This window comes from Melanostigma gelatinosum, assembly GCF_949748355.1.
Source record: "Melanostigma gelatinosum genome assembly, chromosome: 10".
NCBI lineage: Eukaryota > Metazoa > Chordata > Actinopteri > Perciformes > Zoarcidae > Melanostigma > Melanostigma gelatinosum.
The window spans coordinates 17,522,241-17,549,450 of NC_136643.1; the positions used below are offsets into that span (position 1 = coordinate 17,522,241).

At 44.4% G+C, this 27,210-nt stretch overlaps 1 protein-coding gene across 1 annotated transcript in view; it reads right to left on the reverse strand.

Annotated features, from left to right (window-relative positions):
- Positions 1-27,210, reverse strand: part of myo10l3 (myosin X, like 3) — a gene marked incomplete at its 5' end in the record, with an annotated part of 48,156 nt that overhangs the window by 7,413 nt on the left and 13,533 nt on the right. Inside the window, 23 exons of the mRNA XM_079276385.1 lie at positions 511-1,350; positions 1,457-1,487; positions 1,599-2,009; positions 3,433-3,539; positions 6,170-6,284; positions 6,478-6,602; positions 8,312-8,392; positions 9,678-9,786; positions 9,900-9,982; positions 11,759-11,827; positions 12,508-12,600; positions 13,215-13,281; positions 13,660-13,760; positions 14,722-14,868; positions 16,605-16,723; positions 17,605-17,734; positions 17,976-18,082; positions 18,525-18,609; positions 18,730-18,743; positions 18,856-18,980; positions 19,162-19,296; positions 19,417-19,604; positions 20,556-20,714. Of these exons, the coding sequence (XP_079132511.1) occupies positions 511-1,350; positions 1,457-1,487; positions 1,599-2,009; positions 3,433-3,539; positions 6,170-6,284; positions 6,478-6,602; positions 8,312-8,392; positions 9,678-9,786; positions 9,900-9,982; positions 11,759-11,827; positions 12,508-12,600; positions 13,215-13,281; positions 13,660-13,760; positions 14,722-14,868; positions 16,605-16,723; positions 17,605-17,734; positions 17,976-18,082; positions 18,525-18,609; positions 18,730-18,743; positions 18,856-18,980; positions 19,162-19,296; positions 19,417-19,604; positions 20,556-20,714 (3,441 nt within the window). The remainder of the gene's footprint in view (positions 1-510; positions 1,351-1,456; positions 1,488-1,598; positions 2,010-3,432; positions 3,540-6,169; positions 6,285-6,477; positions 6,603-8,311; positions 8,393-9,677; positions 9,787-9,899; positions 9,983-11,758; positions 11,828-12,507; positions 12,601-13,214; positions 13,282-13,659; positions 13,761-14,721; positions 14,869-16,604; positions 16,724-17,604; positions 17,735-17,975; positions 18,083-18,524; positions 18,610-18,729; positions 18,744-18,855; positions 18,981-19,161; positions 19,297-19,416; positions 19,605-20,555; positions 20,715-27,210) is intronic.

Below are 27,210 nucleotides of genomic sequence, written 5' to 3' on the forward strand. Positions count from 1 at the left end.
GTGCCCAAAATCTGTCTTGACCTTGTGTTGTCGTAAACAAACACACCCGCGCTCCCTCCTTTCCCTTTGACATTTTGCTGATCAGACATTGTTAGCTCCGAGCTCTCTGCTTGACTTGCAGTATGCGGGAATAGATTGACACGCTCATCGGCAGAGCCAAAACTAATAACTGCAACAGTTGTTTCACTGTGATTCTAACACGAGCGGAGCCTTTTGATATGTTAGGAGGAGACTCAGGCTTGCACGAGGGAGTTAATGTACCCAGAAGGAAGCTAGGTGTGTGTCAGTGTACATGTGAACAATGGCTTTCACAGTTTGATCTGACATGGGGAAATGGAAAATGCAGCAATTCCATGTTTGGGTTCAATTTGAGGGCAAAACGCATTTGTTTTTGGTTCAACAGCACTTCCTGTCCCTTTTTACGGTAAACACAGATACTCTGAATGATTACCCATCAGGATTGGATCTGTAGCGTTTGACAGAAATGATTCTCAGCCTGTTAGTTCTCACCGAGTCCGAGCTGCCTCTGAAGGAGTCCAGGCTGTTTTGGGTACAGGAGGATTTTCGCAACACCTCCTCATCTGTGATATGGCCGTCGTTGGTGCTCGCGCCTGAGCTCCCATGAGCCTCCTCAAACTCCTCCTGGTCGTAGTCTGACTCTGCGTCTGGCAGGTTTGAGTGGGACGGCTCCTCGCTCGCAGGCTCAAAGTCTGACCCTCTGCTGGATCTGTGGCACGGTGCCCTTTCTCCGTTAGTGACGACAGGAGGAGGAGAAGGAGGTCTGGAAGCTCGGGAGTCTGTGAGAGCCGGGCCGTGACTCAGTCCGTTGGGGGTGAGTGGGGAGAGCTTTGCCGGTGCAGGAGAGGAGGCAAAGGCGGGGGTGGCAACTAGTCCTTCTGCAAAGGCAGGCGGAGGAGGGGGAATACTTCGGAATACTTCCTTGTCCAGAGGAACTGCAGCCGGGGGCGGGAAGTCGGGTAAAGGAACACACTCGTCCTCGGCGTGGAAACCCTCGTCCACCTCGTCCACCTCCTCCTCGGCCAGAGGGGCTGTAGATTCAGTCGGGTCGTGGAGGTTCTCCTCGCTCGAGAGGGATGGCTCTAAACCACCAAAGTCCAGGAGCTCCAGAAACTCAGTAGCCACGCGGGAAGCTTCCTTCTCCAGTCTGTAGATCTCAGCGTCTCTCATCTGCCGCAGCTCCTCGTGGGAGACGTCCCCGAGAAGGGACACGCCGTCTTCCTGCTGCTTCTGCAGACGCTCGATCTCCCTCTCCAGCCGCAGGATCTCCTCCATCTGACGGCTCTCCTCCTCGGAGGTGTGACTGTGGGACAGAGTCTGGGACAGCTCCTTCTGTGAGTGGACAAAGAAAGAGCTCATTGAATTACGTTACGCCACCACATACACACCTCATAATGTGTTTTTATGATTTGAATGAAAGTTTTTGAAAAGGAATTACCTTCTGACAAACACCATTTACCAGGGAGTTCCTAAAAAATGAAATAAATATCATTTGGCATTTGACAAATATGCATATAAAGGAATGATCATCTGATCTTAATAAATGCATCATCAACATGTCACAAAGAGCGAATAACTACCTTTTCTCGTCTGCTTTAGCTGCCATTTTCTGCCCTTCCTCTTTCTCCTTCATCAGTCTCAGCGTCTCTTTCCTCATCGACTCCTCCTCTTCCTCCCGCCTCTTCATCTCCTTGTCCACGAGCCTCTGTCTCTCCTCCTCCTCCCTCTGTCTCTTCTTCTCCTCCTCCTCCCTCTGTCTCCTCTCCTCCTCCATCCTCCTCCTCTCCTCCTCTACTCGCCTCCTCTCCTCCTCTCGCTTCTGTTTCTCCTCCTTGAGTTGGCGATGGAGGGATCGGGCCAGCTGGCCTCTGTGATGCTTCTGCAGGACGATGGAGGCGAAGCGCAGCCGCAGGAAGACGCGTCTCCAAAAGTGAGCGCGGTAGTTCTTCTGGATCGTGACGACGCTGGACCGAACTCTCTTATATCGTTTCCTGGGGAGAAAATCAAACGCACACCTTTCAAGTCAAGCACGGACGCATATTTAATCCAATGTTGTGTGTCACCAGCAACTTATTTGTGACGTTGCACAGCAGCAAAGGAGCTCACTCTGTTTAAACAAACACACTGGTAAGAACGTCTGTACATTGTGAACTGTGCAATGTTGAGAGTCTGATGGGCTTGTGCTGTTCCATTGTGGCCATGTGGGCTGCTGTGTTCAGCCCTGTGACTCAGCCCCATCACCCACACACTGCACATGCATTGAATACACACACACACACACACACACACAAATACAAGTAACTTACAAAAGGACCACACACACTGCTCTGACTCTCTGACCCGTAGCCTGGTCTCCACAGTAATCACTCCGTGGTCTCAGGACAGAGATAATGTTACATATAACAATACAAAGGCTTTGCTTGGGTCTTTAGGGAACTTCCCTTGCCTCTGTCTTTAGCATGAGTGCCTCTGAAGTGAAGGGAACTCACAACCTGAACACTGTCATCAGTCCCATTATACTCTCCCAGCGGAGCCTTCGGAGGTCTGTATGTGACATATGTTGTAGCACGCAGGTGCAATTAACATCCCTGAGGGTGTCTGCATGTGCACATTTTTGAACCGCAGCAGAGATGGATGCCCTCCTATCTGACAGGGAGAGTGCAGAGGGGGAAAACTTGCCGCTCAGGCGGTAAAGACTGGGATTTATTCAGTGAGTAAAACAACATCGACCGCACGGAATCCGTCTGCACTATCATATCTTCACACAAGTGAAATATTTGAGCCCAAGACTCTACGTTTTCTTTTATGGCTGCACCATTACATCATATGGAAATATTCTAGATGTTATGTGCATGATTTTATACACATTCCTCCAACTGTGTAGGAATAAATAATTAAAAACCGGGAAAACTTGTACTTGTTTTGTTCCCATGTTATTGATTAACTGAGATCATGTGATACAAAGTGCAGAATTATTTATTATTATTTTGCAAACAGACTTTATGATTCGACACTCCTGCTATAAGACTTTCTGGAGTACAAGACATGTGTAGTCAATTCTTTCCAACATTATGCATGACATATCTGGTATCATAGGAAACATTTTGAATGTTCTGTAGATATGAACAACGTAATGCATGAGTTTGTAATGACCGGCCAACCAGCAAGTCAACAAGTTGTATGAGTTGAAATAACTCAACATCTTTACTGCACTTGAGAATCTGGGAAGCAACTTCGGCACTGATCCTGTACAACCCACATAACACGCACACTGACACGAGTGTGCAAAGGCATGCACCCCCTCCTCCAAAACCCACGCGCACACAGCCTGTATACCTCTATTACAAAACTAAACAATGACAACTGTCGCTGCCACTCAGCCCCCCCCCCCCCACCCCCTCCTCCACCACTCACCTTGCCACATAGCTGAGGATGTGGGCGCGGATCACCATGCCAGCCCTGCGCCGCACCTCTTCCCTCTCCTTCTCCAGCCTTTGCTCCAGGGCCTCCTTCAGGAACACCTGCGGGACGAGCAGCGCCACGGCCGACAGGGCGTGACAGAGACAGAGAGACACAGAGAGAGAGGGAGGGAGGGAGGTCAGGGAGGGAAGGAAACCGGATGGGTTTGTTCCTCTTCTTGGTAAGAGCTGCAAAAAGAGGGCCAACAGAGATGTTGTCTGTTGGCAGCACCCTGTGCCCACTGCAGAGGAAGCTGTGGTGCAGTTAAAGGCTAGCAGGCTAGCTGCTGCTCTCCCTGGCTGCAAAGCGGAGCAGAGGGGAAAACTGGCACGGGGGATGCAGTGTTGCTGCTAGTGCCGCTGCTGCAGAGCCTCATTGTGTTCAGGCGTCCTTCCTGAACATTTCTCTACTGCTGCTGCTGCTGCGTCTGTAGCACGACTGACAGAGAGAGTTAGGGAGAGGAGGGATGGAGGGGTGAGGGGGAGGGATGGTGGCTGGTGTCCAGATAGAAAGCCACACCCCTCCTTGCTCTTGTGACGGAAGGAGAAAAAGTGCAGTTAACCCCTTCCTCACTCCTGGAGACTTTTTTAAAAAGTTGGTACTGTGGGACAAATGACAGCCAACAGCTCATCCTAGACTAAAACACTGAAACATATACATTAACAAAGAGTGGTAACCCAACATTATAAATCATCAGATTTATAACGTCTGACCACGTTAGCAGGCTGGGGGAACCAACCAGCTGTGTTATCTGGGTTTATGTGACAATGTGATAACTGTTGCTAGTCTGGAGGATCAACTGGGGGGTTTGAGTGACTGTGTGTGTGTTTGCGCCCCAGATGTTCCACTAATCAAAGGATCCCACAGCTGCAGCCCTGCCTGCCTCTGCAAAGTCTGTGAGAGGAGGAAGCGTCCTCTTCGTCCACATCCTTCCCTAGTCTGTAAAACAAATGTCTCGCATACACACACACACACACACACACACACACAGGTTGTGCAACATCACCCACGCTCCTAATTCTGGGCAACACACTTTCTCTGCACACAATCAGAACGTACATAATTACACGCAGATTGTTTCTCCAAAGAAAATGTAGCCCCCATCTGTCTCTGAGCCGTTTCCCACAACCCACACTACCGTAGTTCCCTGAGCCCAACAATATTACGCTGCCATCAAAAACACAACCATGTGGACAGAATGACACAGACTCAGTCTTAATTGAAAAAAATAGTCTTGCCCTCCTTCTATTTTTTGAGTTTACGGAGTGTAAAGTGAAACAGTCAGCAGCAGAGGCAGCAAAAGGTCAAAATTCTGCATCATGAAGTTTTATCCACACAGAGGAAACCCTTATTTCTCTCTCTGAAGTCTGTGACACACAGTGACTCTGGAGTTTTATGCTATGTGAATGTGTGAAAAACGGAATATAGACAGGCATGTGCACATTAGTGGTTATGCTCTGGTTATATACTCAATAAGAACCAACACATCGAACACATTAAACATTTCTGGTCTCGACGTGTATTTCAGCATGTGTGCAGCAGACACTATTCATCCAAATGGGGTATTACAGCAAAACGCTCAGACAAATTTGAATGACTCAGTGATTTAACGGCTGCAGAGGAACCACAACTTAGAGCAGGAAGTAACAGTGGGACAAACGTGGATTTAGCTGATTTCAATAAAGCCTATAAAACGGTGTTATTTATACCCCTTTTCTGCGGCGTAGAGGCCATCGATGCTGAGTTCAACATGAAGAAAAGAGGTTTCGCCGTCCAGAATCGAACTGGTCATTAACAGTTAATCATTCAATGGGAGTGCAGAGAAAAGGAGAGGCCTTTGCCGAGGGGAGTTGATGATTGTTTGACATAAAGAGGCCAAGAGAGAAAACGAGAGACGATAAACTGTGTTGCAACAGATGGAGATCAGAACGCTACAATAACTTTTCTAAAAGACGAATGCGTGACTTTCCTCTAACCTCTGCAACGCTTCATCACTGCCTCCAAATCACTCGCTGGGAGTTTAGTTTATGAAATCAACAGGAGGCCAAAACAATAAGGCTGCCTCAGGATTACCGTAAGCCCCGCGCTGCTTTACAGTTACAGTAACAGTTGTTGGTGTCGGGGTTTTTTAAGGAGTAGCCGTTTAACTCTGTAGTTGTCAACAGGAGAGCAGAAGATTGACCACAACGGGCCAGAAACATGTTTGGGACATGAGTCACAGTTTGGGCTGTCCAAACTGTGGCACACATTAACAGCTTGGGAATGGCAGCAGCATGACTTCTTGAGGGAAAATCACCAGATTGAACCAATATGCTGAAAAACTGTTGAACACGTTTTCTAGAGCTTGGCTGGTCCATCTTACAGGGAAACATATGTGTGGATTGGCTTTTGTATTAATTACATTGTGAGGACAAATATCTGTTCACATGTGTTGCATTATGGGGAATCGTCTCCCATTTTAGAGACAGAAAGCTGGTCCCTTCCAATGCAACACGTACAATTGTAGGGTTAAGACTTTGTTTTTGGATAATGTTGGGATACGGTTGAGGGTTAAGGGTTGGGGCTGGTTTTGGATAGTGGTTATGGTTACTGCTGTGAGTATCCAGGGCATGACAGTAAGTCAACGCAATGTCCTCCTGAATGACAAAAACAAGTTGGGGCATATTTGTGTGTGTGTGTGTGTGAGCTCCACCTTTGTCTTCCCCAGTTGCCAATCTGTTTTGGCTTTGTCATGAAGTGTGAGAAGCTCCGAGCAGCTCTGCTTCTCATCGTCGAAGTGGATTTTGTTATTCAGGATCATCTTGTACCTGTGGAAACACACAGACACACACACACACACACTCAAGTTTAGATTAACAGCAGAAGACAAATATTGGGAATTTCAGCACCTGAGAGATTGATTTTTTTATTTGGCTTTTGCTGTTTTTTTCCAGTTGTCAAACATAATTCAATGACTTTTGGATGACTCGTCAGCCTCAGTGTGTTCAGTGTTTTGCTGACCTGCTGTAGAAGTCCTGAAAGGTTCTACGGACGGGGAATCCAGCCCTGCGGATCTTCACGGTTTCAAGCATCCCAGAGTATGTCAGCTGGTTCAGGACGACATCAGGATCAAACTGGTTGGCCTTCTGTAGATGACAAACACCGAAACAACATGAAAACTACAAACAACCAAAATGCCTATTCATTCCTCTCAAATGAGAACAACACAAACAGTTCTATGCTTACAAGTCATTCTCAGCTATGCATTGAAAGTTCAGCACAATTGATGTTTTGGTGAGTGTCTGCGGGACAGCAAAACACTTAAGGGCAATGGGGAATGCTATCATTTTACATTAACAATCAGGTTCCTGCAAAGAAAACACACCGCATCAAACACAAACAATGTTGAACAAGACCTGCCAACCGGGCTTGGCCTTTCTTTCTGGAATAATCAGCTGCATTGTTCACAGCTCCGTGTTACAGATGATCCTCGGGTCTGCTTATCTGAAAGCATCTGTGATATCTGCCGACTTACACCCCTGCACAGGCCGCCTGACCGCTCAAAGGGGCCGCACGAAGGCCATTGTCCCCCAGAGGGCACGCAGTGCTGGATAAGCCCCACATAGGAGCACAGCATTCCCCAAAGGTGTCAATCTAATTACGGGCTAATGCTACTATGCATGGAAACAGACACTTGGCTACAGAGGCACGCTTGTATGTGTTCATGTTCATAATCAACCACACACAGACATAAATGTGCACCACTCTGAGCTCTGAACTCTGCTCTTTAGCAGAGGATTTAGGCAGCTGAAAGAGGTATGGCATGTTGACTTGTTTGAGCGAAAACAAGCTGACCCTTCCCTCAGTGACATATTTTTCCAAGGAGGGTGGGTGCATGTAAATCATACAAGTACATTGTACGTGGTGTCTGTTTGCATGCACGCAATCCTGTCATCTCTGCAGGATTACCAGAGGCACGGCTTTTTCCATCTTGACCGACTGAGGCCAGGTGAGGAGCGAATGCAAGGCAGAGCGAGCAGGGGATGGGTGTGAAAGAGAGAGAGCGAGAGCGAGAGAGAGCGAGAGCGAGAGCGAGAGCGAGAGCGAGAGCGAGAGCGAGAGCGAGAGAGAGAGAGAGGAGAAGACTGTGCAGTTTCAGCGAGAAGTGTGGAACGACGCCTAGGAGGAGTGGGAAGGAAGGAGCTGACATGAAGAGGACAATCAGACATGCTGTGTACATTAATAACTAACAAAATGCTACTGGATTACGAGCAGCCAGCTCAGTCTCTTACACAGAGAAAACATAGGGAACGATAATTCACCAATGCACCAACCATCCAATATCAGAAAATTGGATAACAGTGACAGGGTTTGCAGTTATCTGGTTAAGAGTGGTCGAAGAATAGAGGCCTATTAAATAAACTTCCCCCCTGGTTTCACGACAGCCACAGCACTGTGGTCTTATCTTGGCATTCCACCGATGCAGCCAGATCAGCAGAGCATCAGCCAAGCTTGCTGCAGCTGGAGTGGCCAACAGTGACCTCTGACCTCCGGTAAAAGGGATAAAGTGGTCGGAATGTGCTGGTACGCAGCCCTTTTATTAGAGGAAGTACAATGGGAGTCTCTGCCCCAAAGCATGAGAGCGGTATCAGTTTATTCGTAAGAATTTGCAGCAAAAATAAAAAGTTACTTTTCAAGTGGAACATTTATCCGACTAAAGATTAGCTCTGGGCAATGGGAGCTATCAATAGCATCAACAAGCTTTAACTTTGCAGGCGCTGACCTTGACAAGACCTGGCAGGGTTTCTCACATTTTCCTTTTTTTTTTTTGTGTAATGAAATTTGCATGACCTACCTTGTCCATGTTTGGTTTGATGCAGCGTACAAAAAAGGGGTTGGAGGAACTTAGTGTTGCCATCAGGGAATGGAGAGAATCCTGAAACACATCAGCAACAAGAGGATTAAGATCAAGATGGCAGAGGTTCTATGTAATTAAGTCATTCAATTCAAATATATTACTTTATGTCTATGCATGTGCTTCTCATCTTGTGGACAACAATAAAAAGAACAAAGAAAAGTTGAAATCTAGACAAGCCTGAGTTTATTATTCGCTCGGTGCTTTGCGTGAGAATCTTGAAAGAAGACAGAATGAGGGATTGCTGCTTTAGAATCTGGAAAAATGTCACCTTATTTTAGAACATTCATAAAACTAGGTCACTTCTAAACAGTTGACATTGTCTCACTGCAATGCTTTCTTCACCTTTCTTAAGAAACTAAGACTTTTAGGATACAATTACACAAATTGCTTGGTAGCGTGAAGATCTTTGCAGTGGTTGCATGATGCAGAATGTTAATCTACAAAGTAGGACCAAAAGTACAACATTTCTCTCTGAAATGTAGGAGAGTAAAAGTGCAAAGTAGCAGACACTATAAATGCACCACAAAATTCCACTTAAGTACAGTTGAGTAAATGTACTCCACCACTGTCACAGGGCCTGTTGTAGAACACGTTTTCAGACATTGCTTGAGTAAAAGTACCAATAAAACAATATAAAAAGTCCTAAAATTAGAAATGTTAAAATAAACGTGTATAAGTATTGTTGACAAAATGTATAAAAAGGTACAGATTAAATGTAATTTGATAGTTTCTGTCTCTTTACTACAATGCAGCCCTTATAAACCATAACACACACATGCACACACACACAGCGAGGACCTTTGAACCTCGCAGGCTGTGTCAGCCTCGGTCTCCTCGCTGCCTCAGACAGTCTGTCTCCAGCGAGGCCTGGCCTGGCAGAACTGAGCATGATTGGCCCCTGGTTGGCCCCTCTCTGCCCAGCCATCAACCCTAATCCCTTGGCTTTAGGAACTGTAGCCCAGGCAGCCTGCCAAATCCTCCCCTGCTCCTTCTCTCCCCACTGCAGTTAGGACATGCTGAGATAAGCCCTCCACTGCTCCCCCTCCACCGCCACAACCACATCTTTTATACATCCCATCACCCATCATTCCCCCTCTGTCTCTTCATGATATCTATCCTCCTTTCTTCATCTGTGCCCTCGCGCTCACACTCATCATGCCAAGATCGACAACCGAGAGTGAACAGGTTAAGTGATCCTCATATGCAGCAGCACATGGGAGACAATTAACTCGTTGTCTGCGTGATGACACAATCATGGGCTGAACTGGGAGTGACAGTTAGGTCACGGAAGCTCCGGTCTCACCCTGAACTGAGAGCTGACGGTGGGCTTGCGTCGGGCCGTGCCCATCTTCAGGGTCTCGTCTCCATTTCTGCTACCGACGCGCTCAAAGAGGTCGTAGATGAAGTCAAGCCTGCAGACACACAGGGCGCAGAACAAGAGGCGTGACTGTAAAAACTTGCATGTGAACTGAATCACACGGGCGTGTGCTCGGCATGCTAGAGGACAAGAGTGCGATATGCTCACCTGCTGTCTTTGAGAATAAACAAGATGTCGTCTCTGAAGGTGTCTCTGTTCTTCTCCAGGATCCCACTCACATCGTAAAGCACCTACAACAGACATGTAAACAAAAAAGTGAGTAAGCGCAGAGTGTGTTTACATTTAAAATGAGATCAAATAAGACAAGACTGTATTGATGTTGCAGCAGTACGAGAAATAAAGTTGAAAAAGAGAGCTATATAAAACATTAAATGCAATAAAATAGTATAAAATGAGCAGAAGTAATGAATTTGCAATTTGCGTCAGAGTGATTTGCAGCGTTATCCAAATATAATCCAAGTTTATGATGACTCAAACTTTAATTCGAACTATTTGCATTCAAAGATGTCATAATTTCAAATGCTTACAGGGTTTAATGTCAATCAAGCACAGAGTAGAAAGAAAATGAAGCTCTTTTGTCTGTATTAATATGCACTATATTTATCTGCTGGAGGCTCATTGTCCAGACTATGTGATTCATGTTTTCGGATGACAACATTCACAAAGTGTGACATGAGTGGCGGCTGTAAATGCATGTTTTGACACAGGGGGGTGGGCCAGCGGAGAGCCTCTAGGTTAATGAAGTCACCTGTTGAGTTCTGTTCAGCCTTCATCTTCATCTGACCCACATGTAATGCACTCTGAGTTTGTGTTTGTTGCTGGTTGCACGTTTGAAGGAAAATAAAAGTATTTTATGCAAGAAAATGCATGGAAATAATAATAAAAAACACATACGGTAATCTAATCACAGAAACATTTGTGTGCATATGTGTACATGAGCTTGTAGTCACAGCTGTGTGTGGGTAAACTACAATCCGATAACAACCCCCACCCGCCATTCTCAAGCCTCGAGGCTCATGGGAAGCCATGCGATGCGAACTTGACAACACATGTATTTATAAATTACAGCCACACTAATTACACTCCTCTCCTCTCACATTGGAGTAGACTCGTACAATAGGCTGGCTGTGTTTGTCACTTTCAGGTTCAGTTAACTATGGTCTCATGATGCAACAATGACACCAGGAAATGAGGATTTAACCTTTAAAATCTTACAGGTGCATAAACCATGCAAACACTGAATCCACAAAAAGAAAATACAGGCCATCTGAAATGCTGTATTTGCTGAGTGGCTTCTTTGCATTCTTGCTTTTCAACTCCTGAGTTCACGAGGTGTGGCGAGTTTTTTTTATTGTTGTTAAAGTCACGTCCGCAATGAGAACCCCCCCCCCCCTCGGCACCACGCTGACAATCAAATCAAGGGGAGGACGCTACTATTTCCCCGCTGAACTCACAGCACAGTTTCAGATAACAGAAGGAGCTTTCAGAGAGGCGACTGAAATCCCCAGAGAGACAAACTGGAGAGAGAGCGAGAGCGAGAGCGAGAGCGAGAGCGAGAGCGAGAGCGAGAGCAACTGGTTGGCCTGCCTGTTCTCTCTGAACCAAGGCATTACCATAGACATCCATGCCAGGCTTGTGACTGAGCTGCCACACTCACACTGAGGAGACTTTGTCTGAGGAGGGCTTCATGAGGCCGGCCATCCACCACACACACACACACACACACACACACACACACACACACACACACACCCCTGCCCTATTTACTCGGTCTCTCTTCCCTGATCTCTTTGACTTTCTCTACACTTCCCTTGAGGAGTAATCTCTGCTTATCGTGTAAGCAAAGGAAGGAGAGGACGACAGTGAAGCAGTTTCTCCTGACTCAGGGACAAAGAATGCCCTGCTGCCCGTCCAACCGCTACCTCACTTCCCCAACACACTTGTTCAGGAAGCAGTAGGAACCTGGTTTTTGCCCTGTATCTGTGTGTGCACGTGTTGCTAATTACCTCTCCAGCGTAGTGCTTGATGCCAAACTGGTGGACGGTCACTCTGGGCTTCACATAGTATGGGTTTGTCTGAGGAAAAAAGGACAAAGAGAGCACTGACTTTTAGAAATGCTGTTCATGTGCTTAATCAGTGATCATCAAATTAAGCAGAGTACATAGCTAGGGGGAGTTCAGCTGTGAGGTTAGTAACACATTGAGGGCGACAACTAATGGAGATTGCCATCAAATCACCCTCGTTTTTAGAGCCTATCTTTATTTGTCTAAACTGAAACTTTGTTTGAATGACATGAACTGCCTAAGTAATTGACGAATGACTTCAGCACGAATCAAGTTGCCTGCATGAAGTGACAAAGCTAGTCCTTCCAACTAGGTCTCACTTTAGACCTCTTCTGTTTTTTTCCGTGAGCCAGAGAAAACCCTGCTGGGTTTTCTGAGGACACTCTTTTCTCCTGCACACAATGCTCATCAGTCCCTGAGAATGGCTGATCACGTTTCACCATTGTTGTGTTTGCATGCGAGAGTGCTCGGGGGCGTGTCCAAGTGCCGCACAAGACATTCAACCCTTCACCGAAGTCAACAGGCGATTCATCGGCCCAAAGAGAGGTTTAACTCTTTGGGGTTGTCTGAGCTGGTGGGGGGGTGGAGGCATTGCTTCAGCTTCGGAGGAGGGACACGGGTCATTTTCATGTCTTTGTGAGGGTCTCCCCGGCATGTGTGAAAGATGTTTTCACGTGTGCGTGTGGACTCACTGCGTGTCGGCTGTGTAGTTTCTCCAAAAGGGTGTAGTCTGTGCCTTTGGGGAAGCGACTCTCTTCATTAATAAGAGCCAACATGCCCAGCTTCTAAAGGGGAGACAGACAAGAAGAGCAGGGAGGGTTAAACACAACGCAGTCATGATGAAACTAGTTATAATCCTAGTGGGGCACAGCTGGCAGCTTTTATCAGAACAATGCATACAGGAAACAGCATAATAATTCATTCCATTTTCTTTTTTATTTACAAAAAGAAGGTTCAGGGAGCAGGCACGGTGTTTGGCAGCTACACAGTCATACTAACACAGCAGAAATCCTCTTATAAAGGCCATCAAGCCCGATTGAGAGTATAAGTAGGGATAAAATGTTTGTGTCCTTTTGCTTCCCCTGAACTTTTCCCCAACGTTTGTGATTTTGACCCAGAAACCTTTCAGACACAAGCCCACCTCTGTCGAAGCTCATTTTTCACCATCATTATAACTATGGTGGTAAAATAATACAAAACATCTTAATCCTTCACTTCAACTGTACCTCCAGCCACTGACTGGTGTACATTACTGTGCACACAATATGCAAAGTGAGACTGTATAAAGACAGAGTGGGAGATGGAGGGCAATGTCAGCACAGTGTGGCGTCTCGGTCGGTACGCTCTGGCTGGCGGTTAGCGGTCGACCCCGGTGGTGACTTTGCTCCCTCTGGGTTACCTTTTCTATGAGATCCAGACACTCTGCGTTATCCATCCAGTCTATGGCCTCCCACTGGATCGCCTCCCTGAGAGGACAAAGACACAGACACACACACACACACACTTACCATGTATATATACAAATATAAACAACTCTGAAGACACAATGGCTGTATTGTCCAGCATGAGCATGTGATGAAATGAGCCATGTCCAAGCTGCTGGCTCATTATACAAGAAAACAACTGTCTGGGCAAGAAGCTGAGCCGATCCCAAACCTCTGGCAGTCTGCCTGTATCGCCGTGAGGAGGCCCAACCCCCGACCCCCATCCGCAGCTGTATCTGTCTGTGGGACAGTCTCCAGCACGTGAGTCTTGTTTTGTTTTTCACTGTATTCACCAGCAAACGAGCCCCATCTGAAGACATGGATGTCTCTAATTGTTTAGATATGGGTAAACATCTTTACCGGTTGTACTCCAGCTGTTCCAGCGAGAAGATGTGCTTGTTGAAATACTCCTGGAGTTTCTCGTTGGCGTAGTTGATGTTAAACTGTTCAAACCGGTTCACCTGCAGGATGGAAGAGCACGATTTAAAAGGCAGTTCTGTCACTTCAAGATTAGTCTTTACCACTGAAATATTCAATTACTGTGATCAAAATTCATAAAATCACATCTTCTCTGTCTCCCTGATTGAAAAATCCAAAATTTATGAACATCAAATATGTTTTTCCTACAGAAGTTTTTCTACTGGACTTAAGTGTCTCTTCAGAAAAACATCCATTCTCAGTGTTTATGCACCGGAAGTTTTGAGTTTCCACACCCCACTTGTGTGAGTTGCATATTGGACCACAATTCACAAAATCCTGCCGGTAAAGTGATCTCCCTTCTTTCAAATATTTTAAGTTTTAAATGATGGTTTTTAAATCCCCTTTAAACTGAAACAGCAATACATTTTCACAAAACATCTTCAGGTATTTATTTAGTGGTTTAACCCTCCAAAACATCAGGCCTCTGTGGTGAGGTTTGATCAGGTTTGATTGACAGTGAAAAACAACACACCAACTGTTATCAGATTTTGACTCAAAACATTGCCAAATCCTGTTATCAAAGTAGAAAAAAGTGGCACACTATCAAAGCAGTCAATGTCTGTTCGGCTTCATATTTTATCAAAATATTCTCGTGCCATGTTTGTAAATGAGCGTGACGTCACATTCTTTCAACAAGCCGGCTCACTTCAAAGCAGCAGGAAGAACACAGAAATGGGGGGGGGGGGGGTATATAATGCTCATTTTCAGGTTCATACTTGTATTTGGGGTTTCTAATAGAACATGTTTACATGCTTTAATGTTCAAAAAACACATAATTTTTCTCAGACTGTCTGTCTGAATAAACCTGTATTCATCCTCTGTCTGAAACGCTTAGTTTTAGCACCGGTCTCTTTAAGCCCCCCTCGGGCTTGTAAGTGTTTAAGCACTGACAAAGTGACTTTGTCCTCTTTAAAAGCTTAAATTAGACAAGTGAAATTTCACCTCAAAGTTCTCAAAGCCGAAGATGTCCAGGATGCCGATGGACTTGAAGTTGTCTTTGCCTTTGATCTTCTGGTTGATCCTCATTATGATCCAAGAGAAACACTGAGAATAAAGTGCCATGGCAACCGAGTCCCGCGAGTCCACCGCCTGCAAATCATGACACGGAGAGAGACGAAAGGTTACCATGGATAACAATGCAGGAATAAACAGAGGACACTTTGCAGTCTTAAACACAACATGCAGTTCATCACCGTGTACGTTTCGTCAGTTCTGTCAGATGGCAGATAAACACGTGATTGAACGTGATGCGGTGCGCGAGGCCTCGGTCGGGTGTCTACAAAACAAGAAGTGTATTTTGTCGGAGTCTGTCTGCAAGCAGCAGGTAAGGCGAGGTCTGCTGTCACAGTAGACAACGTCGTTCATCACCGACATATCTGAAGAGTGACGGACCGCAGGCTGTGTTTGTTGTTCTATTTCACAAATCCAGTGACAACAAAGACAAATGTACAAACATGCTTCTGTAGATGATTGTCTCACGTTCTTTTTAAACCCTGCACCAGGAGATGACACGTATAACTTTCTTCTCACAGGCTCCAGAAAAGAGAGTAAGTGGACTTTGAATAACAATGATGACATCATAATCCATCTAATCGACTCTACTTGATTGATTCATGAGGTAGCTGTTGTAATTTGTGACAAACTCCCCTAATTTAGCTCTCCACACAAGACAAACAAATTACAAAAATATGACAACAAAAAACCTTGAGACACAGCTCTGATTTTCTCCAGCTGCCGTGAAGTCGGCCTTTCAGCCAGACAGCATCCGTGTGTGAACATAAAAAAAGGCTTGAGCTTGCCAGCTACACTTCCTCCACGGGCATTGTGCATGAATTGAAAACAAAACAAGACTGCCGTGGTGTGTACCGTACTGTATTTGGGGCAACAATGCTCCTGGGCTTTTTTTCAGTCATTCATCATGCCCCGTCACCTCTTGCAACTAGCGGGTGTGAACAGAGCGCTGGTGGCTCCAGGATCTCCGTCACAGCGGTGAGAAGAATGGCTGTTTGTCCAGGATGGCGGGGGGGAGAGGGGCTAGTGCAGGCAGTCGCGGGGGTGGGTGACCCCCGGCCGCTGTGAGAAGAAGCCATTCTTACCGAGTCCAGGACTGGAATAATGAACTCTATTAAGACACAAGCTGCTTCAAAAGGCTCGGCAGAACAAGCAGCAGCAGGGTGACAGCACAAGGTCTTTGTCTGGTGATGAAAAGTAAAAAGTCCATGCTGCATATTCGCGGATATTTATGCATATGAGGTGGCTGAAGGCTTGAGCTCAGCCAAAAAGGATTGTGTCATGCGTCAGAATGTTCTTGTGGCGTATGGTGAATAGGACAACACACGCAGATACAGACTTGTGAAATATTCACATTAATTACAGAGCACGACGTGGACATGTGGAGCCGAGCGAGAGAGTTATTTCACCGACGTCTTGGTGTTCGGCTGCGCTGCCTCCAGAGGAGAAGACTCTCGCTTCACCCTCAGTCTTTGGCTCTATTGTGCTTTTGACTCAGATCGCTATCACGATGGGTTTATTGTGCCAGGAATCTGGCAGACAAAAAGCAGGAAATGGCTGGGAGTCACGCAAGGGATCTGGAGAGGCATGTGGGGGGAGAGCGACAGAGAAAGGCTGTGTGTGTGTGTGTGTCACCAGGACAAGGGGAGGGAGAGGGGGGGAGGACAGGGGGCAACAAACAGGCATCGACTGTATGTCTGAGTGTCTTTTCTTCAAGAAAAAAAGATGTCTAAACAATCCCTAAATTCTGGGATATAACGGAGCTGTGTTATGCCGTTTGATTCCTGAAATGAGAAGTTCGGATGTGTGGTTACCTGCTCCACAGTGAGCGGGGAGCAAATCTCCTCTCCTCTGAGGATCATGGAGCGTTGGGTCAACACCTCTGAAAGCTGGAAGGAGTCCAAGCCAAGCAGCTCGCTGACATTACTGACAACTGAAAGACACACACATACAAACAAATGTCTCAGGTGTAGTGTATATATCGCGTTCAGGTGTCTCCTATTCATGTCAAACAACAGAGGTGACATATAGCCTGTGATCCTATACAGTCTATCGGTAACTCTGCTCTGCTGGCTGGGTTGTAGTTCTCTGCTGTCAGTGTAGTTGACTGGTTCTTTGGAAAAGAGGCCAGACACAGCAAACAAAGGAGCCTTGAGCTCATGTTACAGCCTGTTCAGAGCTGTCTGCTGGTGCAATGTCAATCAAACTCAGGGGCATGAGGAGTACAGCAGAGTTTCATAAACATCAGATACATTTTGCATCCAGCTTTTCCAGTTATGTATTCAGTTCCCTCAAACACACATTGCCGTTATGTTTAGCACATTAGGTTGAACAAAATCTGTCTGGTTACCAAAGCACTGTGCTCACATGATTAAAAATACTTTGGTTTTCAAAGGGAATGAGTAACTTCAGATTATCTGTCATTTCCAAATCATTTCATAATGATTTCCTACTTAGTCCTACAAATAACTAGTTGTTGAGTATTAATTATAGGGAGAACAGGAATTTCCTTCTTGGATTAATCCCAAGTAAATATACATTTAGTACTTGAAACTTCCATACCTGTTGACAAATCTTTTAATGAGTGTCTAATAGTATATTATTAGTTCCAAATGACAACTTCCTAGGAAATGACTAAGAAATAATTCAGAAATTGCAGAGGTAAAACATTCCCAGAATTTCTTATTTTAACTCATCTGTCTCCTTCAAAGTTGTAACAGTGCGGTACAGATGGAAGATATGTAAAACAGGATTAATTTAACATACTCTGTGTAGTAATCTGTTATATATCATCTTCTTAATTTCTTCCCTTACCCCCTTTGGAAGTGATCTGAGCGCCACCAGCAGTCATGAATTCAATGTTTCCCATCTGGAGAACAGCCGACAGCAACTTGAACACGTCTCTGATCTCCTCCTCAGTGAACTCCATCACGCTCAGGGCCTCCTGCAACGCAACACAGACAAAGTTAGACAACATTTCACCAGAAACACACTCATCCCATTCAATACGAGACAGCAAATCTTTTGTTAAAACACTTATATGAACATAATACATAATATTCCTCCGGAGCCAAAGAGTCTGTCTTATTCGGTGTTATCGCACTCATGATGAAGGCGTATGGCGCCCTCTGGGGTTCAAACTAACTATTTACACGAACCACATTTCCCTCTCATCTTGTCCTTACCATCACACTGTCAAAGAGCTGCTTGTCATCCAGACTGCCGTCCTGAACGCAGCCTGACTGGCTGAGGTAGTAATGCGACTCCGGGCCCTCTGACAGGAGGTACATGTCTGCAACACACAGACACGAGGACACTCGCACTAAAATAAATAAAATGTAACCGTTCACGTGTGAAAAAGCATGTAGTCATATAGACGCAGAGGTTTCTATCACAGCTCGAGAAATATGTTTCAAAACACAAGTTCTATTCACTGCATGATGTTCTTAAGCTGCTCAAAGTATTTTGTTGCTAACCTCAACATTTTCCTGTGAAAAGGTTCTCCTTTTGTTTCTGTTTGTTCAAAATGTGGATTTTTTTATAAAACTTCAGATGGAATAATGTTGTTGAATTAAAATAAAGCATTTCCTTAAGAGCGGTTATTAAGAGCTTAAGAGCTCATTTTTATAACTCCGTAATAATGGGTCGAGTGGATGTTTAAATGTTAGTACCCAGGAAAACCTGTGCCTATGTTGGTCAAAAACTGTCAAAAGTGTGTCTTCTTTTGCACAAACCTCTGTGGTCTTTGTCTGCTCCTGCTAACAGAGCGTAGAAAATGTGGAAGTTCCTTTCTCCAGGATTCTGTCGAACAACGCGGTTCTTGGAGAGAGAACATGGTTCGAAGAAAATATTAAAAGTATGTCATGAGAGAACGGGTTTTGATGATGACTGAAAAATTACACTTAGTCGCTGCTACCGAATGTTTCAACACAAATTTACCTTTTCCAGCAAATCTGATGATTAAAAGTCAAGGAGAACAATGAAAACGTGCAATACGTCGTCTGAAACAGACACTATGGACATGTGATTTCTTAGAGCATATCTAAGTGAACCGTTGAAGGATACAGTCAATGATGCAGCCTCCCTGAATGTTTCCGTTTTGGGAAAAGTGAAGCTGGATAAACTTCCCAAAGCGACTGGAGTTATTGTTGTATACGGTCTTAGCATTCCCGAAGGCTTCCATGATGGGACTGCAGAGAGGAAATGCAAATGACTAAATTCAGGGGTTTTGATGGGAATGTGATGGCAAATCAAACAAATACATTTCAATGTGGACGACATCAAAGAGTAACAAGATTCATCAAACAAACATATCAACATGTTATGCAAGTAAAACAAGAAAATAACATGACTCTTGAAATCAAACAGTACCTGCTCTGGACGAGAGCCTGCTCCACCCTGGTGGTCCTCTCTGACAGAGGAGTGGCCGCTGAGTTTTGACTCATCACCGAGAGAAACTTCAGCAGCAGCTTGGTGCTCTCCGTCTTCCCGGCGCCGCTCTCCCCACTGACGATACAAAGACAAAGAAGGATCTTTAAAATGTCCACGAGGAGTTACAAAATGCCATATGTTCATGGATTCGTTTTGAATACTTTTGTAATAATTGTATTACGTGTGGATCCTCACCTGATGAGAACACACTGGCTGTCGTGTCTCTTCCACAGACAGCGGTAACACTCGTTGGCCACGGCAAAGATATGAGGAGGCAGCTCCCCCATCTGGTGTTTGCTGTACAGATCGACTGCAGTGCCGCCATACAGGCCCGCTATCTGCTTATAGGGATTTACTGCAGCCAGGATCGAACCGATGTTGGTCTGAGGGAAATGATAAAGCAGACAGATGTTCGAGGGAGGAAGACGAAGACGGCAGGAGGAAAGATGACAGAATACACACATGGTATGAAAGGAAAAATGTTTGGTATTTTACACTAGAATTTGCAACTTTTACATCATGTACAAACATTGCACTTCTACATGAGATTCACAGTATAATTACTTAACACTACCAGTTCTGTAGATTCACCTAGTTTCCTGTGTAATAATCTGAAAATACTGCATCTGGCCTAGTTTGCACTGAGGCCGGTAGTATTTTAGAATCCATTGCTTCGCCCGGGTAATCGCTTTGGGGAGTGCTCAAGAAAAGTGTGTTTGTGGGTCATCTTTCCACAATGATAGCGTTCTGCGACGCCGTGCAGACGGACCAGCACAAACCCTCCCAGATCAGATTAGGAGATAGGATTTTCCAAAACCAAAAAAAGAATAGTTACCATGAGACTGTGTGCAATGATTATTTTAATAAAGCCTGGGTAGTGTTTCAAGAGGACTTCAGTACCCTGCTGTGAAAGTAATCCTGGGAGTGAGACAGGGTCAAACAAACACATCTGAAATCTAAATACTCTTCAGTGCATTCCATACATTTTCTGCATTTTGTAAAATGTTGATATATTTAGTGTTGTTATCTTTGGTCTGCCTCGCCCTCTGACAAGCCCCCAACAACCGTGTGTAAACTTGTTTTACCATGTTGTTGTTGCGTTGCATTTGAAATTCAAAAGAAAGCCGCACCAAAAACAGATATTTCTGGTTGACGTTTTTGATGGTTTGAGATTTGCTACACTTTGAAATCTCTGTCTAGCTGCGCTGAACATCCAGGTTCCCAGGAACATGAAAAACACACCCCTGACCAGGACAATAGACCCACAGCTTCCAGGTACATCATGGTGGTACACGGTAAATGCGCTCATAGATTAGGACAGTGTGGGGCCTTACATAGATGTTGTCTTTCTGGTAGCGCAGGAAGAGGTTGTGCATGATGGCAGCTTCATGCAGCTCTGCCAGTGTGGACATGTCCTCAACTCCATGGATGCTGCTGGGGTGCATCGGGTACACCGTCTCCCTGTTCAGCTCCGCCGTCTGCAGGTAGATCACCTGGAACAACACAAACGTCCAAAAGGTTTCACAACCCTGCATGTCTGTGCTTCAATGAGCTAGACCGGCAGTCTGCATAGCATGAACATGCAGCATTTAGTACTAAAACAATTCACAGACTGGAATGGAAGGACGTCAGTTGAATACATTTGAGCTGCAACTAACATTTTATTAGCCATCATCCGTTGTTGAGCCAATTCTTCGTCTAGTCTATAAAATGTCTGAAAATAGTGAAAAGACCAAAACAATTTCCCAGGAACCAAAACACGCAAATATTCAGTTTTCAGTGATTCAATGTTTTTATTTGACAAATTAATCTACGGCGTATCGATTTAGGCTTTCCACCAAGAAACACTTCAGCCGTCACAGCAGCCACGCTCATGAAATATATGACCTTTGCGGTGTCATATGGCGCCGGCCAGCCGTGCAATTATCTAAATTGTTGACATCGACAGATCAACATATAATTTCAATAAAACACCACTGCACCATATATATATATATATATATATATATATATATATATATATATATATATATATATATATCTTAAATACTAAAAAGAGGACAAATTCATGCTCACTTTCAGTAACTCCCATCACAGCTGACAAGTCCTACTGACAGTCACCACAGCCTCAGGGTCTGAACAGCACGTATGCAGAAGAAGGGCAGGTCGACACGTTTACACAGATATGAATCTCTTTCCTACTCTTCTACTGTGGCCGTGGCGCTGCATGCACAATTGACAGCAGATTCCACCCATGATACAGAAATAACTGGGGTCAAAATGACAGATTGAGTCCCTGATGTGTGCCTGTCTGTGCGTGCTGCCAAGCATACCTGACAGCTAGAGAGCCCCCCGTCCGTCCGTCCGTCCGTCGAACTCATGCCTGGACCTCTCTCCTTGATTTGATCGATTCCCTCTTTAGTCTCTGTACAACAATCCCTCAACATGTCGCATTCCAGCAAAAAGGCAGATAAGATGCAACAGCAGAGTAAATGTGACGATTGGAGATGTCCTCGACTGGACATTAAATAAAAAATGTTTTAAATTGTGACTTGAAATGGATCAAATGGGAGCTAGTGAGAAAGACAAAGGAAGGAATACGCCTCATAAAGCAACATAGCTCCACAGAGAGCCTCACAGACTTACTGGCTGTCAGAAATCCAATGGAAGACACACGAGAGAAGAGAACAGACAACTGTGCTGGTCACTTGATGGGAAGCACCGTTTGGATCAACACTGATGGACAAGGAGCTGGCGGGGTTGTGGTGTCCCAGTGCATTAATTCTGGCTCTTTGTGTCCCAGTTGGGAGCAGACACTGGTTTTCACAAAACTGCTGAGTCAGCTGCTGGGAAAAGCTGCTGAGGTTTGTATTTTAAAAACTGTAGTCGTGATTAATTGCGTTGATACGTATGTGTGGATTCCATCTTTTGTGAATCTGTATCAAAGCGTGGAAAGGGCCTTCCACGTATGTGAGATGATGGCCATTAGAGAATGGGCGTACGCTGGGGCCATAGCACAACAACAATGCAGTCATCAGTGGGTTGCTGCATGTTTTTGCGGTGTTAATGTTTGTGAAAGGGCGAAGAGGACCTCGGGGGGGACAAGCAGCACGTGCAGTGATGTCATCCGCCGAGCAGAAGGTTGCAGATTTACAGCCAGATGTCCGTAAACATTCAGCTTCAACCCGACCCTCTTCTCTCTGACAAATTAGCCCCGGTTCACCAGGCAGGGCCGAACTGACTGATAAATCAAACTGGCCTTTGGCTTGTTTGACGTCCTTAACCAGTATTACCGTTTTACATTCAATAACATCGCTCACTTAATGTGATTGAAGTCAGTATCAACACCTGGGCTCTGGAGGATTACTGACTAAAGTGTCATCTTACGAATCCATATTTAATCAGTTTCAGAGTTTCAAAAAAAATCTGCACATTATTTGACAAACGCATCAAAAAGCACAACTGCAAAAAAAACACTTTTATATCTTTGATCTCAACTACATCATTTTAAATGGATAGAATATCAAATAAAAGCAAAGTATTTTGCTCATGACGCCTGATCTATGAAGGTATAATATGTCATTTAAAACTACAGACTGTATTTTAACCAGATGAAGGATGTTCGTCATCAGACATCTGGATCTTAAGTTATAAGAGAAGCAAGCAGGGCAAAAGGTTCAGTGACACATCGGCTCGCACCACCGCTGGGACGTCCTGTGTTGGAGAGAGACACCACTTTTTAAAGTGAAACTGTGTTAACCTGTGTCTTTACCGGGGTTAATCACCCGGCTCCCGGTAAAAACCTCCTGAACGATGAAGGGATCCTAACCAGGAGAAACTGACTGCGATATAGACAACTCCCATGATCCCACGCTACAACACGATGTCAACAAACTTCGTCTTTTGTTATTTTTTTTGATCGAGAGACCCCTAGCAGCAGAAAATTACACCTTTTGCGTTTAAAACTTTGTTGTAAGTGGCACTTGCTGCATAATGGTAAACATAAAAGTAGCACAAGAGTAGAGTCATAGCACAGCAACGTCTATCTAAAGTGTTCGAACATTAGCCACCATGAGCTGGTGGTCATAGAACAAGAGAGGCTGTTGCAGCAAAACCCTTGAGAGTCCTGAAACGACAAATTGTTGGTTTTATTGATTACGAATTCAACTTTTCATTTGCAAGAGGAAGAAGGTGTTATTTCTTCATTCTAAAAAGTACACAGTGTCGCCTTTAAAGAGAAACAAAAAGCACTTGCAGCTGTTTTGCAGCTTTGTTGGACATGTTGTTGCAGTACATTTGATGATTGTTTATCATATTTTCTTTCTTTCATAACATATAGGGAACATGAATTCAATTCTTCACCCTTTCATTTGTTTGAAAATACTACCAGGTGTGAGTTCACTTTCTGTTGACACCGACGGAGAGACTGAATACAATCTTCTGCCCGTGTTATCATCCTTCACATTCCCAAAAGCACTGGTTCAAAGTTACATTGAGGCGAATGTGGTAAAAGGACATGACAAGACAACAAGCAGCGAGGAGATGGTACACTCTCGATTACAGTGGGGACCTCAGGTTTCTCAAGAGGGAAACAAATACGGCTGCAGAAAAATATACAACAATAGAGAGGAATTGTCTCGTCATATCGTCGTGTGTGTGTATGTGTGTGTGTGCAGATACTCTGCAGTATGTCTTGTTTCTGTCTCTGTCTCTACATCATCTGATGTGACCTTTGTTGTTTTTTTATCTGCTCTGGATAATTTACCGTTCAGATTTCACAGAGCGTGCCTCGAGCGACATGTTCATGCCAGGAACATCAGAGATGCACAGAGAAAAAGAACTGAGCTGGAGTTTCCAGCTTCAAAAGAGGTTTCACATTCCTCCGTTTTTGGTTTCGTTGGTTGGTTTTATTCCTGTGAGATAAGTCACCGAGCTTTGTCCCAAAGCATTTCTCATCCATATCCATTTTTGTCTCCATACATTTGTTTCCAAATGATTTACAACACTTATAGCCAACAACAGCAGATACGGCTAAAAGGAAACTAAGATGTAATATGAGAGCAGATAAGGTCGAGACGCAGACTAATACTCTTTCCATTTCAATCCTTAGGAGGAACAATAATGTTCTGTTAGTGTCCATTACAAGTAGACACACTGGAACATTTTCCATACAAGGACTGTGGAACAAAAGCCTGACTAGCCCAACAGTGATGTAACACTGTGTCTACTGTTATTGAATTACAACTTCCCAAAAAAACATAAAACACACTTTGGATCTATGGAATTGCTCTGAATTCATGTTCAAAACACACTAAGTTTATTTTGAGCACACATTGGCTCTCATTAAAGTGGTTGTTTCATTTCTGCCCATGAGTTCAGTCAGTGCACGTCAGACAATTATCTCAGTGTTTGCAGCCTCATCAGTGTGAATGATCTGAGTGGAGATCATTTCATGCCACTTATAACAACATGTGACTCGCGATTGATAAGTGAAAATGTTCACTGTAAAAATCAATCTTCTCCAAATGGAGCCTGGTGTTGTACACTCGTACACTACGCCGCCGGCCACAAGGCTGGACGCAAAGCAGACAAATTAACAACACCACTCACTGAAGCTTTTGCTGCTGTATAATTCACAACTTTCTTTGAGTCTTGGATTTTGTGATGACGGTTTTTAAGCGTCTCAGCTGGGAGAGACAGACAGTTGTTTCTGCCTGTAATTTTATTCATTTCTCCTTCTGTAAGACAACAAAAAGCCACAGCCTCAACACAGCATGTAGACTCAGGGTTCATTTAATACATGCATCTTGAAATTTGTCATTTTGTACTTTACAACAGAAATCAATAGACAGATAATTATGATAAATATAACAAATTATGAAATTAAATATTTCCAGCACTGTTAGTATTAAAGTTAAAAAAATAAATAGCAAATAAAAGATAATCAGCAATTATTCCGATGATTTATCACCAAAGTCATTTTTCATGCAACAACATGAGCCGTTCTCTGGCTCCAGCTTCTCAGTATTGAACACTCATCACTCGTATTTGTAGATTGTGAAATGTTGATTTCAGTTGGAGCAGTTTTCCAGATGACAATGATGAAACGACAGCAACAATATTCATTTTAAACTTTGCTGCTGATGCAACGCTCTTCCCTTTTGTTCCCTCCTCCCTGAAACCACACCCTGCTGCTGCTGCTTTGTTCGACCAGCTCTGCTGAATATTCACATGTGGGCGGCGTCAGGCTCTGTCGCTCTGTGGCCTTTTACTGGCAGATATATTCAAACGACACATGGGCAGACACAGAATCACAGGCTTGTGAACACAAACACGGTCTTATTTATCTTCTTTTTTATTTTTTACTTTGACTCTCTCTCTGTCTTATGAATCCATCTGCTGATGGGAGATCCCACCCAGACCCCCGAGAGATGGCTGGATGGGGGGGGAGTTAGGCTTATTAATGGGGGAACTTGTAGAAACAAATAACAGAGAGTTTTACATAACATCCTGCTCACAAATCAGACGACATGGCATAGAGCTAGCCCCAAACCTAAAAGCATGCTCACAATAATGTTTGAGAGTGCATGCTATTTCTTGTGAATACACATCACTCGCATTAAGACTTACATAATGGCTCCATTGACCAATAATCCAGAAAAAAAACTGAGGGACCATAAAAGACCTATTTTAAAGCTCAGAGACTGTTTGGCTGCAGGCCGTGGACAACGTAGCACACTTAGTAAGAGACACATGTTGTAACGCAAGGCATCGACACAGAGAGTAACGTTTGTTGTGCAAATATTATTTTGTGCACAAGATGACAAGAACATGAGAACCAAAACCGAGGAGAGGAGCTCTTTTATCTGTGGTGTTGGCAAAATGACTGAATGAATGCATTTATTAAGGGCTGCAAATAACACTTCATTTCCTTCTCGATTCATCTGTTCATTACTCTCTCAAGTAACCGACTAAAATTTTTGAAAAAAATACAAAAAAGGCCATCGCCATTCCCAGCCAATTCTGTCATCATCAAATTGGTTGTTTTGTCCGACAAACAGTCAGAAACCCAAAGATTTTCAGTTTAATATCAAATAAGACAAAATTTAGAAACTGTAAGTGGAGGAAATTCATAGAATTTTTGATTGAAAATGTTCTTAATTGATGATTCAATTATCAGTACTTTAATAATAGATGAATCAACAAATGGTTTCTGCTTTGCATTTATTACAAATAAAGTCTTTTTTGACAATAAAAGCCACAAGACATGTATCTCAGCTTGAGTGTGTCTGCTGTATAATACTGGTCCACTCAGGTCTGTGGTGTACCGGGGATGAGACAGTGATGAATGCTGATATGATGGCTAATGTGACAGCAGCCAGGTCAGCCTGTAAAAGCCGATGCAGTGTGGGTAAAGACACACTATTGAGTCTGCAAGATGAGCACTCAGGCAGGGAGCTGCACCTTAGTGTGAGCATTGAAGCAATGGATAACGGTATATATCCCACCCCCACGAGGTAAAATGCTGCCAGGATACATTTACCAAACCACCTCTGACACTGCACACAGGAGTAAAGACACCGGGACAAAGACAAAGTGCGTATTTTAGTCACCAAATGAGCCTTTCTTTTAGGTGGCTAAAACACGTTCGGCTGCTTCCCCCGTCCACAGCAGTTCATTGCTTTGATCCCGAGCTGGTACTCCTGTCTATGTCTCCAAACTGGGGGCGGGCAGACTGTCATCTACAGGAGGTAATGCGCTGACTATGGATAATTATTACCTCGTACAACCCCACTTTAAAACATCCAAACTATCCCTTTCAACAGAGATTACAACTTCATCAGGAAATGCAAATAAACCTCAGCAGATACGTCATTCAGAAACAGGGGATCATATGAGGTCGGCCGGTGATCCTGAAGGTGGAGACGGGCTGTTTTTCAGTCTCACATTCCTGTCATTCCTGCTGCAGAGTCTCAGACCATATGCCTG